Source organism: Galendromus occidentalis, unplaced genomic scaffold, assembly GCF_000255335.2.
Source record: "Galendromus occidentalis unplaced genomic scaffold, Mocc_1.1 scf7180000077431, whole genome shotgun sequence".
NCBI lineage: Eukaryota > Metazoa > Arthropoda > Arachnida > Mesostigmata > Phytoseiidae > Galendromus > Galendromus occidentalis.
Window position 1 is genome coordinate 1,055,998 of NW_003805419.1, and position 12,862 is coordinate 1,068,859.

The window sequence follows — 12,862 nt, forward strand, 5'->3', positions numbered from 1 at the left end:
GTTGCAATTTCTCCTGAATCCATTTTCTCCTGAACGCTCCCGCAAATACTGTCTTGAGTTAGACGGTTTCCGCGCGAGCGTCCTCCTTCCTGTTCAGAATACCCTTCCGAAGAGAGCAAGGGTCGGAAGGATGCTATCCAGGCTAAAAAACGCGCTATGTATGCATGATAGGGACCGCATCGAAGGGTGATCGTTCCAGCCCCCCGTAAAGCGTCTCGCGTCGCGTGTTTAGGCTGTGATGGCGTAGTATTCGGCTCTAGGAATGCATCAGTCACATTCCTGCTCACACCCTCATACTACATGAAGATCCTTCCTCCGTACAAACTTGAGATCGGCATCGATCCTTCGTCAAACTTTCTTCTCCGTCGGAGATTCGAGCAATTGCTCTCTCTGGGTGAAGGGCATATCCGCCGCTACCGAATCAGTCAGAATTCGCCATTCTACAGCCGGGTCACGGCTCTCCGACGGTGGACTCTAGGGAGACGTTCCAACCTTCTCGAAGCGCCTCCGCTCGCTTTCAGGTCTCTCCGCGCAATGCCTTCACTTTCCCGACTTGACTGCGTAATCGGTCCGGGTCCCACCGAAGAATGCCGATTCGGTGTGGAACCGAGCGTTTTCCATTCGCGGTTCTGGAACCGCAGGGAGCTCGAAATTCTCGCCTGGATCGCGGTTCCAAAACCGCTTCGAAGCCCGCGCTCCAAACTCGTACGTGCTGGCGCCTTTCCGTGTGACAAGATGATTTGTCAAGGTATTTGGCACGTGGTATTGGTATTCCAAGCCAATGGGGAAGATACCCAGTGGGAGTGACGAGGGGGACATCGGGAGCGAGCGAAATCAAGAAATTCGATTGAAAAGACGACTGTGATTTTTGCCGGAAATGGCGCGATTCTCCCTCCCCATAGCCATTGACCTATGGGTGGACAGCGGCAGCTTATTCTAAATTCTTTATCACACTGGATCACGCTGGTCCTCGCTGTTACGTATCGGATGACGCTGGATCGCACTGAATCTCGCTGAGCCTTACAGGCTCATACTCCAAACTGGATCTATTATCTATGGGAAGATCAATCGGACGTGGAAGCAGGGAGGAGCCGCCCGATCGTGCTTGAACTAGCAGCAAAGATCACTAGCACCGAATGACTTCACTCTCGCATCGTAAATATTCGCTTCTGTTCAATTCTTCCCCCCGTACCGCTTGTGGGGGTTTCGCATAAACGTGATATACGTACAACCGTACCGTGCCCTCAGCAAACGTAGAACCGTACGGAACGCGCCGAGTACAACCGAGCGAGTGTCTCTCAGGTCTGATGTTGATCATCAACCGCCCAGAAGTTTTGATCGTAGCCGACGACAGCGAGTAACAGTGGAAATACTGGGGACGACGAACGGAGTTGGCCAGATTGTTCTTGATTTAGGGCTTTGATCAAGAACAATCGTTCGCCAACTGGGAAGAAAGTAAAGCTGGAACGATAATTTGCGTGCTGTCCGACGGACTTCCCTATCGGAATCGACGAAACGTAAGCAGCCCTTTGCTGATTTTGAGGAGATGGCGCCTTCTCTCCAAACTTGTCGCCGACGTTCTCGATCAGAAATCAATTCATTCTTCCACATGCAGTCTTTGAGAACGAGAAGCGAATAATGTCGAAACGTTCCCCCCATCCAAGAGCGAGATCCGAACTTTCAGAGAGCTATGTGAAACTTGCCTGATGTGGATGCACAAGTCGCCGTATATTCTTCGCCGACTCGTCTCTCCGTGAAGTCCACTCGCAGATCAAACTAATGTATCCTTTCTGTCCAACTCCAGATGGATACGTTCGACTCGGAACTCTACGACAGCGACGGTGAAGGCAACAACGATGATTCGCAAATGAACTCGTCCGAGGTTGGTGCTGGAACGCTTTTGGCGCTAATTTTCTGGGCGCTTCCCTGAAGTTCCTCACCCGGATGACGGACGAGAACATATGACCTCCTCGATCCTCCACATTGATGTCGAGTACAGACAGGACTTGCTAAGTGCTCATCTTCGCCAATTTCGCAGGGTAACATCATATTATCTTGCGAGCGCTGTGGACGACAAGGTTATGCGAGTAGTTTCTACGGTAAGAAGAAGCAGTACTGTTCCTTCTCCTGTTCGAGACCATCAGTCATGGCGAAGAAAATTCAGCAGAAGAAGAATCAACATAGAGTGCCAGGTAAGATCCGTCGGTCGTTGGGATAAATACCAAACTCATTAGGTTCTCAGAGAGCACGTCTGGTTTCCCTGGTCTTCCCCCCTCTTGAACCGTATCATCTCTCGATCCACAGGGAGCCATGATTGGCGGGGGATGTTGGACTCTACAGGGTTCCAAGTCAGTTCAGTGGCTTCTTTCAAGAACGCGCCGCTATCCGAATGGTGGGCCAGGAACGTCACCATCGGCATGAAGGTCGAAGTGCAAAATCACGATGCTCCTGAAAATATTCACCGCGTAGTATACTGGGTGGCTACCATATGCGACATCAAAGGCTACTATGTCAAGCTACGATACGTCGGATTCGGTGAGTTCATCAATTATCTCTGCGAGATGCAGAGCCAGACATTACGGCCAAGTGTCGTAGATATTTTCTATCTGTTCATGTGAGGCGAGTTCAAGAATCACCGGGAGGAACGAGCTCGCGCCATTCCTTCCTCCCACGCATCGTCGCGTACTGGAGCCGGAAGACTCCATGAACGGAATCTCGTGCGGTCTTAGCCCTCTCTCGCGTTCGGATGAGCCTGACAATTACCTTGTCTTCCCAGATAACGACGCGGCGGACTTCTGGGCCAACCTATGCTACGTACAAGAAGAAGATACTCATATTGTTGATCACTCAGTTCATCATGTCGGATGGTGCGCATTCAACGATAAACCGCTCGTTCCGCCGAAAACGATAGAAGACAAGACCGAGAATTGGAAAGACTACATGGTTCAGAAGCTGACGGGAAGTAAAACACTCCCGCACAACTTCCAACAAGTAGTCCGAGAAAAGCTCAAAAGCCGCTTGGAAATCGGTAAACATTAGGTTCTCCATTGGTGTATTTCGAAGAGTTATCATGAATTCCGTATAATGAATGAGAGCTCAATTTTCGTCGGATCGATCGCTCTGACCGTAGATTGGTTTTCCGAATCCACAGGAATGAAGCTCGAAGCAATCGATAAGACGAGGCTGAGCTCTCTCCGAGTTGCCGTGGTGAACAAAATCGTCGGGCGGAGAGTTTACGTCAAGTACGAGCGGATGGAAGAAGACGACGAAGGTTTTTGGTTCCACGAGAAGTCCAGTATGATACATCCCGTGGGCTGGGCTCGAGTACATGGTCATGAGCTTCTGTCCACGGAAGAATACGCGAGGAGTAGTCTTTCCAAAGCCACGTCAAACAAATTCGGATCGAAGGAAGCTTCGTGGGTTCATATACCGCCATTGGAACTCCCCGAGAGCGTAAGTCGGATATCATTCCGCACTCCGTGTACGATCTGCCGGACATACGGGGCCTGATTGTCCTCCGTGGGGCAGGCAGGATTTTAAAGTTTACTCCGTTCTGAGAAGCATGATCGCGACGACCGAATTCAATATTGTGTTCTTCTTCCCCTCCACAGGTGTTCAAAGCATTTGAAACTAATCATTTCGAAGTAGGAATGAAGCTTGAGGTCATTGATCCACTCAATCTGTCCACTATCTGTGTCGGAACCGTTCACAAAATTCTACGCAATAATTATTTGATGATCGGCGTCGATGGAGCGACTCATCCGAACGGATCTGACTTAATGTGCTATCACGCATCGTCACCCTATATATTCCCAGCAGGCTTTTGCAAATTATATAATCTTGACTTGCAACCGCCCCACCAGATCAAGAGAAAGGACTTTGAGTGAGTTTCAGCGCATCCTAGAGCGGGCTATACCCTGATATGTACTCCGAGATCCATACGATCGTAGGAAAACCATCGACTAACTCTTTTTATCTCCCAAAAGCTGGGACGAATATCTCAAGGAGACGAAAAGCAAAGCAGCACCGTTCTGTCTGTTCCGGAGAGGCTTGCCGAACCATGATTTCAAGGCGGGCCAGTATCTCGAAGCAGTCGATTTGATGGACCCGAAACTGATCTGCGTTGCCAGGGTGACTCATGTGGTAGATCGCCTCGTGAGGATTCATTTCGAAGGATGGAGTGAAGAATACGATCAGTGGGTGGACTGCGATAGCCCCGATATCTTCCCAGTGGGCTGGTGCGATGTTGTGGAATATCTACTCACCCCTCCGAACCCAGCTGGCGAAGGTCCGAGCGGCGCTCAAAGTTCAGCTAAGAAGAAGAGAGAAAGCACTTCAACCGGCCGACGGAAAAGTGAGTATTTCGTCGATGTCGGGATTTGCGGAGCGTGCGTCCTGTTCGAACCTAACAGCCCTATCATTCTATCCACAGAACGCAAGATGAACAAAGGAGGGAGTAACGGGAAGTTCGATGAGCCGAAACAGGCAGTCAGCAGTTTGGAAGGCCCATAGGATAGGACGGGAGTTTTTCATGTGCGATACCCTCTTTGCTCCATATTGCGCAACGAGCGTAGTCATCGGAATTTGATCAGCGTCAGGGTCGAAATTTCGATAAGTCCGCATGAATGTATAGGAAACAATTAGATGTCCACAGCAGCTTCATCCGTGAATTCATCCGTCCCTTGACGGTCGCGGGGAAATCGAGTGAGCTGAGACGGAGTACGTTATTATTCGCATCGGGGGTTCCCCGAGCTGCGGACTCGCTCGAACGAAGTCACACTGACACTGTTCCCAACAACAGATGCTAGGTTGGAAGTCATCATTGTATTTTTCTGAATACATACATCGGTATGATCTAGATATTCGCTTCTACCTACATATCGGGGAATCATTCATCAATGTTGAGCTGTCGGCAGCTGTTCAGAAACAGCCTGCTCAGGTTTTTTTAGATATCATCGACGACATCAGGAACTCAGAAATTCTATCATATGTTAGGAGTCGAGACCCTGTTGAACTTGGAGCTCTCAGCTCAATTAGATGAACCAATATTTGCCGAACATGTTCCCACGCTACTTGTCTTACCCGCTCCCTTGCAATGTGGCTTTCCGGCCACGTCTTAGATCTACGCACGTATTCAAACGCTTCTCTATCCATCATCTTGTACTTATGATCACTCAGTTTCTCGGTCCGTCAATCGACCGCCAGCTTATTACGACACGAATCTCACCCGCGTCTAAAGCGTGTGCTGAGGTCGGCGTTGTCATCTGCTCTCAATCGATTGGAATGTCATCGCAATATGTATTTTCCGTTACGTTAGGTGTAAATTCATCGGGCATTAAAAGGATCCAACTGACAACGCTTGCGGGCGTGCGTGTGTCTGAGGAGAGTGTGAAATCCCAAATCTTCATAGGCGATGTAGCCTGTGCAGAAGTATTATGAAATAAATTTTTTATTATCAAATACCACGGTCTTCCTCAAAGCCATCGCTACAGAGCGGGGTTGATAGAGGCTGAGAACATCGACTCCGTAGCTCATTCATCAGATCATTCGCCTCAGCGGAGTATCTCGCACGCGGGTATAAAGTATGGGGGTGGGGGCTCGGGGTTCTCCGACAATCACCCGGTGCTCTCCTTGCAGGCCAGGAGGAGCCTCTTCAGCTTCGGCTTATCACCCTTACTTTGCTGGTTGATGAAGCCGTTTATCTGAGAACAGAGAAGCGCCTCGAATCAGAGCTGCGACCTAACATTCCCGAAGGATGGGGTGCTCATCTGATTCTGCACGTGAAGAACTGTGTAGGCGTCTCCAGATCTATTATACTTGCGAGAGCCACTCCAGTGGTTGGAGCGTTGGCGCACAGCTTGAGTATAGCTTCTTCCGGGGTGCGTCCTTTGAAAAGCTCCTTCGTCTTCTCCCATTTCTGTCTGATCTGGATCGAAGAATTCTTTCAGTCACGCGGAGGGAAACCGTCGAGGCGGTCGAAGTGTCATTGCGTTTCGCATGTGCATCGCGGGAAGAAGGAGATGTATTCCAATATGCGTTCCCGCAGGAGAAAGATGAGGGCCCCTTCAGCACGGGCGCGTCGGCTCTAATTATTCTCTGAATCTGAGGTCGATAGCAGCACCAGTCCGATCTTTCGAGGGTTCAAAATCGATAATGCAGATGTTGCAGAAACTCACCGAATCAGGCGCAGAATCGAGGGTGCAGCTCAGGAAGCCAGTCAAAGCGGAGGCGCCGAAAGCTGATCACATGAAAAATCAAGAACCATCGATTGGCCAAATTAAGCTGAGGAATCCGGGGGTCAAGAGCTTCTCGAATGCTTGTGGGCTCGATCTCTCCCTCTGAGCTGACTCACCGCATATATCTATGCGAACCTGCTGTTGGAACGAAGGTAGCGCGTGTGTCAGAATAAGGCACAACCACAAATGATTCCTTCTAATCATCACGGGAAGGCGGTGGACATCAATCTATGCTTCGACATTAGTGAGAACTCTCACGAGTTCCTGAACTTCTAGAGACAGCAAAGAGTATCGAAGAGTGGGATTTCCTCGACAGATCTCTCGGCAGTGAAAAACTCTCCCGAACCTCCGGAGCCGACCGATATGCAAATGCACGAGGGATTAGCTCTGCTCGGTGGTTCTGATTGGCCGAATAAATATTTTCTTCATTCATCGCCTGAGTGAAGTCTTGTAGTAGCTCGACTGTGTCAACTGAATGCGCAATCGCTTATGTCATCAAGCTTCCATGAAGATTGATGACCCGTTACCTAAACATAAGGGTCCCTTCGCTAGAATTATCCCTACTCCAGGCCTACCATGTTCTGAATCAAAATCCTTCGCTCTCCGTTGGGTGGTTGCACTGCTCAATTAGATTTGTCGCTGATGAAGCCGTAGGATCCGAGAAACTTCGAAAGAAAATCGAAACGTCGAAATCCATACAAGGAAAGAAAAGGCGAACAGGGAATTCGGTATCGCCCGGTCTTTGCCGGGGAGCTCTAACCTCGCGATGTACCCACAATTTCATTGTGGATAAATGGTAGTCTCGAAAGAGTCTCGGCAGCCTGATGGTGCCATCATGTTCTCCAATACCCAATCTCAGTCCGCTCGAGGCACCGGAGAATCGGATTTTCTGCTCAACCGGGACTGGATTGACCGCATTCGGGACGTTCCGAAAAGGCGAATGTTGGATATATATATATTTCAACTTTCGCACGTCTCCAATGATTCTAGGCGCTCGGTCAGACTATGGGCTCGAAATTCAGAGGCTATCGACCCTCAAATCGATCGGCGACGCTACTGTACGGCGTCACTCACTCCTTCTCATGAGGAGAAAAACTGGGCTTCTAAAAATAGGATGCAATTGCCTTCTTGAGTCAACCAGGGCCGAGTTAAGGATCGATGATACTTTTATTCGGAGGAATCGATGAGTTTGTACAACGGAATAGCCATATACAGAACGTTTCACAGGTCGCCGGGAACCTTTTACCTTAATTGTCGTCTCCTGTTGGGAGCCAGAAAGCCATGTTTGTGCAGGAAGAGGCAAGCATCATATACTTGGGATTGAACTGGACGCAGCTCACGGGTCCAGTGTGCTCAGCTTTGAGCACAGCGAGTTTGTTCCCGTTGTCAGCGTTCCACGCGTGAACACAACCGTCGCTCGAGCCGGAGAAAACAAACTGAGAATCGGGGCTGAACGACGCTTCGAGGGGAACACGACGAGCATTCGCATAACCTGTGGACGAGAACATAAGGCTATAGTTTTTGCCGCGGGGCAGCACTCCATTGAATAATTCTGTGCTCGAAGCCGCGGCACCTACCTGTGAGCTCGTGGAGCAGGTTCCCGTTGAATGCATCGATGAGATGGATATTCGTCCCATTTGTGGAAATCAGCATGGTTTTTCCATCGGGGGAGAATTTCAAACCTGTCCAATCGCAGTCTTTGTCTTGGTTGAGTTTGAAGGTGTTGAAGGGTCCTTTGTCGAAGGTCCTCAGGTCGTAGAGTTTGATTGATTCAGAGTTTAGACCGACAGCAAAAATCAGCCCCTCTGGATCGAAATTGCCGACAGGTCGACCTGCATAAAATTGTTGAGAATTGTTGAGCATCCCATTCAGTGCGCTGAAACTCCCACGAATTATTTATCCGAAGCTCATGTCGATCCACTGACCGTTTAACTGCATGAATCCTTGACAATTTGGGGAACGGAGATCCCATAGGCGCAGAGTCTTGTCTAGCGAACCGGAGAGGAACATGTCGTCCACGGGAGAAGTACAGAGAGTCACAACTTTCTTGCTGTGCGCAGGGAAGTATCTGATGTACTTGTTGTCGTGAAGAGAGAGATACCTGAAGGAAGCGCCGGAACCGATTAGTCTTTGATGAACCTACCTATGTATTTTCTAATCGACGTGAATAATCGAGTCTCTTGAGGCAAGGGGATGGAGGGCAGATGTCCGCCGCTGAGATGATGCCCTACCTGATGGTGTCATCGATCTTGGTGGAGCTGTGAATAGCCGTGTTGGCGGCGTGGGTGAAGTGGATCAGATCTACTCCATATTTCTTCGAGTTCAGCGTTCTCTTTTGGATGCCTGCGGAACGAGGCGGATGTGTCATCCCCCGAGGTTTCCGATGCACCCCCAACGAGGAGTCCCTGTTCTTGGTCGAGGGCCAGATGTCCCAAGAGTTTGCGACACTCACCTTTAGAGCAATCATAGATGATTATCGAATCGTCGTCGCTGGACGATATCAGTGTCGAACCATCTGATGAGAAGTCGATGCAGTTGATTCTGTCCGTGTTATCACGGAAAACTTTGGCGACTCGGAAAGACTTCACGACGGGTTCGATGAGCTTCATCTTCTGTTCGAGCATGATGAATATTTCTGCGGAAGGAAGGACAGCGGTTAGTTTCTCCTAGTCGTCCAATTACCCAACGGGGCTCCGATAGCTTTACAAGGGTATCGGAACCCAGTCATCCGATCCGAATACACAGGCGCGGGTGAGTGAAAATCGTTCCGATAGTCATCTCCACTGTGACACAACGAGTCGATTGAATTCCTTTGCCCGCCGAAAACCGCGAAACGATTTCTTCCCTCTTCTCGAGCCAGCTTCTCCCCGTAGAGTGTGGAATGTGGACCTCAGGAAGCTTGCCGGTCCGAGCGCTGGAGTGCTCCAATCTCTCTAAACAAATACATAACATTTCACCTCACTATCGAATGATTACTCACACTCACTTCACTGGGGAGGAGTTGATTGGATACACCGGCGAGAATTGTAACACGGAAAAGCAGTATATTTATCGAGAGCAGATTTCCGCTGGCGACATCAGATAGAAGCCAGAGAATAATCCCGTATTTTTCTTCGAATTGGAATCCTTCACACGGAGCTCGTCTTCACTCATTCCCCTCAAGCTCCGGTGTGTCGTTGAGACTGTGTTGTGAAAAAAGAAATACACCGTTTCAGCTTTCAGCCATGTTGGCTTCAACAAAACAACAGCGACGGTGGCGCCTCTCTCAAAGCCGCGCGGTCGCGAGAGGCGAGCGGTGAATCCCCCGCTCTTATGCGTCAATACCGGAAACTCGGCTCTTGAAAAGGACGCATTGCTCCTGGAATGATCGGTTTCGAGTCGAAAGAGATGCCTGCTAATTGCCGCACGAAGAGATTATCCGCACTCGGAGGGTGGCCTTGGATCGTAGCGAGCATGATTTGATAGCACACCTTAATGAGCTATCCTTCCGAGGTCCATCGAGGATTGCCAGCCGTACTGAACCTCTTCATATTGCACAAATAGTCGCCTTATCTCGCTGGTTGGCGCTTGATCCAGCGTGATCAGTTCCGACGGCAGTCTTATGCTGATTCTTGTACGATCCTGGAGTCGGTGTCGAATCGAGGCCCATTCTGCATCGTCCCGCCGCTTCCGCTGCGGTTGGCTGTCCGGATTCCTGTTGCAATCTGAAGCACCGGGTTCGCTGTCCACGAGCCAAGATGTCTCTGTAACTCTCTAATGTTGGTTCTCCATTCTCGTCGATCACCCGTCCTCCTGGTCCCCGCGCACGCGAGAACCCTCGAGAGGTCATCTGTCGCCCAATGTATCCTATCTAATATGCGGCCTATGCTGCAACAGCTCATAGCAGCCGATTCCGTTCCCATCCTAGCACACCCGGTGGTCGACGCAGCTCCCCCATGCGCATTTATGAATGTGGGGTCCGCCACGGGGAATCCGAGTGCGGAGTCCAAATTGAATATCGAAGGCATGACTCTTATTGTGCTTCTCATATGAGAACGTGCGACCTTTTTGATGAATCATCGATATCTCTCATCAGGCATGACTTCTCGCGCGGGAGCAGCAGCGATCACCGCTATCCGAACCGGCTGAATCAAGTTCACAAGTCGGGACGTCCTCCGCGGAAATAAGATGCATGACGGGCAAATGAGCAAGCCGATGGAAAGGAGGATTGATTCTCCCAGTTTGAAATCCTAGAATCTGGATCTCACTCGCAAGCTCGGAGGTTTCCATCAATCGAAACATAATAAGAAAGAGAATTATGATGATAACTGACTCATGCCTGTTTTCCTGACTCTTAAGGTGTCCGAAAATGGAGGAATAATTACATTGAACTAATCCAAATGTGAATTAATCTGCTCGGTTCATTGGTACACTTCGTGATTTGATAGCATTATCCAGCAGTAGCAATCGCGATAGGAACGACCGTGCGCGATCTCGCTCGAAGTTGAACAAGTAAAGATCACCGCCGTCATTGTTTCCGCTCTCCTATCAGCAGTTCGGCCTGTGCAAGTTCCTCTCTGAATTCTTAGAGTGACTACTCACCATAGTCCAAGAAACGGTCGAAAAACGGTATCTTGACGATAAATGCAATCGAAAAACAAACGGTATATAATATCACGAGCCGAACTCAAGGTCTACTAAGGGAATCGAGGAGTGAGGAGAGCTCCTCGAGCAGAACATAAACACAGTCATTGGTATGCTCTGCGCGGAATCATAGCTTTGGCGATTTGCGGCGCTCTGTATCAACAGAATTGAGACATGATCGTGGAAGAGCTCCGATGCTTCATCTGACCGGGGAATAAAATAGATAGAGAGTCTGCGGGTGGATGCACAAATCGAGTTCCGTGATGGACACCGAATCGGCCCTCAGAAATGTAAGGAAGAGCTTATGCTTGGCTTGTTGATCTGATTGAGTCCTCTGAGATGAAATCTTCGCGAGGTAGAGTGCTCGAGTTCGCTTCTCCTGACGGAGCCCCTCCTTCCTTCGATATCCTTAGGTACACTCGTGGGTACATACCTAAAGTACATCTTCGGAAAATTCCAGTTTCGGGACTTCCTAACGATCTACAACAAAATGTCGGAGCAATGTTTCGCGCATTGCGTTAATGATCTAGGTCAGAGACAATTGACGGAGAGCGAGGAGGTTTGCGTCGACAAATGCGTCAACAAGAACATAAAGGTGAGGCCTAGTTTTTCCTGTCTGTTAAACACCTGAGGACACCGAGCTCTCCCGGCCCTTGGTATCTCCGGTCAGGACTCGCTAGCCGCAGAAGGCGGAGATCCGTACGGAATCACTTCCGGCACAAGATTCTGTCGACGCTGGATAACATACATATCTCCAATAGATTGCCGTCAGAAATCCAGGTCCTGGAGGCTGTATAAAACATAGTTACGATAAAGCCGGCATCGAATTGACCACCGTGTTCCGTCCGCAGCTGAACCACCGGATGATGGAGATCTACATGAAATTGCAACCGGAAATCAATCAGAAGAGACTCCAGGAACAGGAAGCCCTACAACAGGGTGTTATGCAGCTGAAGAACGATATTTGACGAGGGGTCCGTGCTCCCGATATCCTCTGGGCTCTCCGAAATAAATGTTCCCCGCCGGTTCGGCCACATGCCCTCTTCTCCTAAGTTTGTTACATTCAACTCTCGCGCCAGGGATTCTGTCCCCGATCTCGCAGAATCGATCTACGCCCAGCACCAGTCTCGTACCTTCCCGATGTTGGAATGTGAACCACCGTGAACAAGCGGTGCAGCAGTGTCAATCTCTTCTCTTCGTTATCTTCTCTAGATGGAATAGTATAATGGCGAAGTGCGGCGGGAAGATTCGTAGTGGTGCTGCGCACACCTTCCAACACTCCCCCTTGCGCAGAACCACGAAGATCCTTCGAAGTGGAGCGCGATCTCGAAGGCTCCCCCTTGCTTCAAAACCTGAGCTCCCATTCAAGGTGGATGAGGCACCCTCGAAGAAAATTCAACTTAGGTTCTACTTATCTGAAGTACTCCCATCGCTCGCGAAGTTCTCTGGCATTCCGCAGCACTCCGCGATCCAGTTTTGGTCTTGTATAATCGACGGGTAGTGACAGCTCGGTGTTCCGCTGACTTTGATCTCTGTCCTGACCCGGGCACGGTCGGATATTTCCTGTGCTCCCCGAGTCCCCATCCAGTTTTCTCGAATTCCCGACGCTTCCCGAGCAGCCTTTGTCCGCGCTCCGAGCGCTACTAACGCTCCCAGCATTCTCATCTACGCTCTTAGCGTCCTCAACGCTCCCAGCGTTTCCATCTGCGCTCCCAGCGCTCTCAACGACGCTTCCAGCGTTTCCGTCTGCGTTCCGAAAGAGGCTGGCGGGCAATTGAGCCGTGCCTCAGCCATCGCTCGATGCTCCATTCCAACATGCCTCAAATGGCATTGGTCTCCCATTTCGACCCTTCAGCTGATCTGAACCTGCCACACATGGCACGTGTTCATCATCTCGACCGACCATCTCATCACGACCAATTCCCGACCCGCCACATTAGGCATTGGTCTTCCGTCGTCCTGACCTGCCACACATGGCATCGGCCCCTCATCCTGACCTGCCA

General features: G+C 50.1%; 3 protein-coding genes and 1 long non-coding RNA gene across 4 annotated transcripts; 2 read left to right on the plus strand and 2 right to left on the minus strand.

Annotated features, from left to right (window-relative positions):
- Positions 1-1,178: 1,178 nt before the first annotated feature.
- On the plus strand, positions 1,179-4,579 carry LOC100908127 (MBT domain-containing protein 1). Its single transcript, XM_003742765.2, has 9 exons — positions 1,179-1,517; positions 1,805-1,882; positions 2,039-2,192; positions 2,305-2,535; positions 2,777-3,028; positions 3,152-3,453; positions 3,612-3,883; positions 3,987-4,354; positions 4,433-4,579. Exons 2-9 carry the CDS (start codon positions 1,805-1,807, stop codon positions 4,510-4,512), a joined length of 1,737 nt encoding a protein of 578 aa, XP_003742813.1. The 5' UTR covers positions 1,179-1,517; the 3' UTR covers positions 4,513-4,579.
- A 951-nt stretch (positions 4,580-5,530) lies between these two features.
- Positions 5,531-6,447, minus strand: LOC100908270 (uncharacterized). Its single transcript, XR_145453.1, has 4 exons — positions 6,353-6,447; positions 6,177-6,238; positions 5,818-5,926; positions 5,531-5,702 (listed from the first exon to the last, which is right to left on the minus strand). It is a non-coding gene; the product is annotated as an uncharacterized LOC100908270 (long non-coding RNA).
- Positions 6,448-7,391: 944 nt separating this feature from the next.
- On the minus strand, positions 7,392-9,468 carry Wdr82 (WD repeat domain 82). Its single transcript, XM_003742766.2, has 6 exons — positions 9,217-9,468; positions 8,689-8,871; positions 8,468-8,579; positions 8,162-8,337; positions 7,814-8,068; positions 7,392-7,728 (listed from the first exon to the last, which is right to left on the minus strand). Exons 2-6 carry the CDS (start codon positions 8,858-8,860, stop codon positions 7,484-7,486), a joined length of 960 nt encoding a protein of 319 aa, XP_003742814.1. The 5' UTR covers positions 8,861-8,871; positions 9,217-9,468; the 3' UTR covers positions 7,392-7,483.
- A 1,286-nt stretch (positions 9,469-10,754) lies between these two features.
- Tim9b (Translocase of inner membrane 9b) lies at positions 10,755-11,893 on the plus strand. The gene is made up of 3 exons (XM_003742767.2): positions 10,755-11,149; positions 11,320-11,454; positions 11,711-11,893. Exons 1-3 carry the CDS (start codon positions 11,102-11,104, stop codon positions 11,825-11,827), a joined length of 300 nt encoding a protein of 99 aa, XP_003742815.1. The 5' UTR covers positions 10,755-11,101; the 3' UTR covers positions 11,828-11,893.
- Positions 11,894-12,862: the final 969 nt, after the last annotated feature.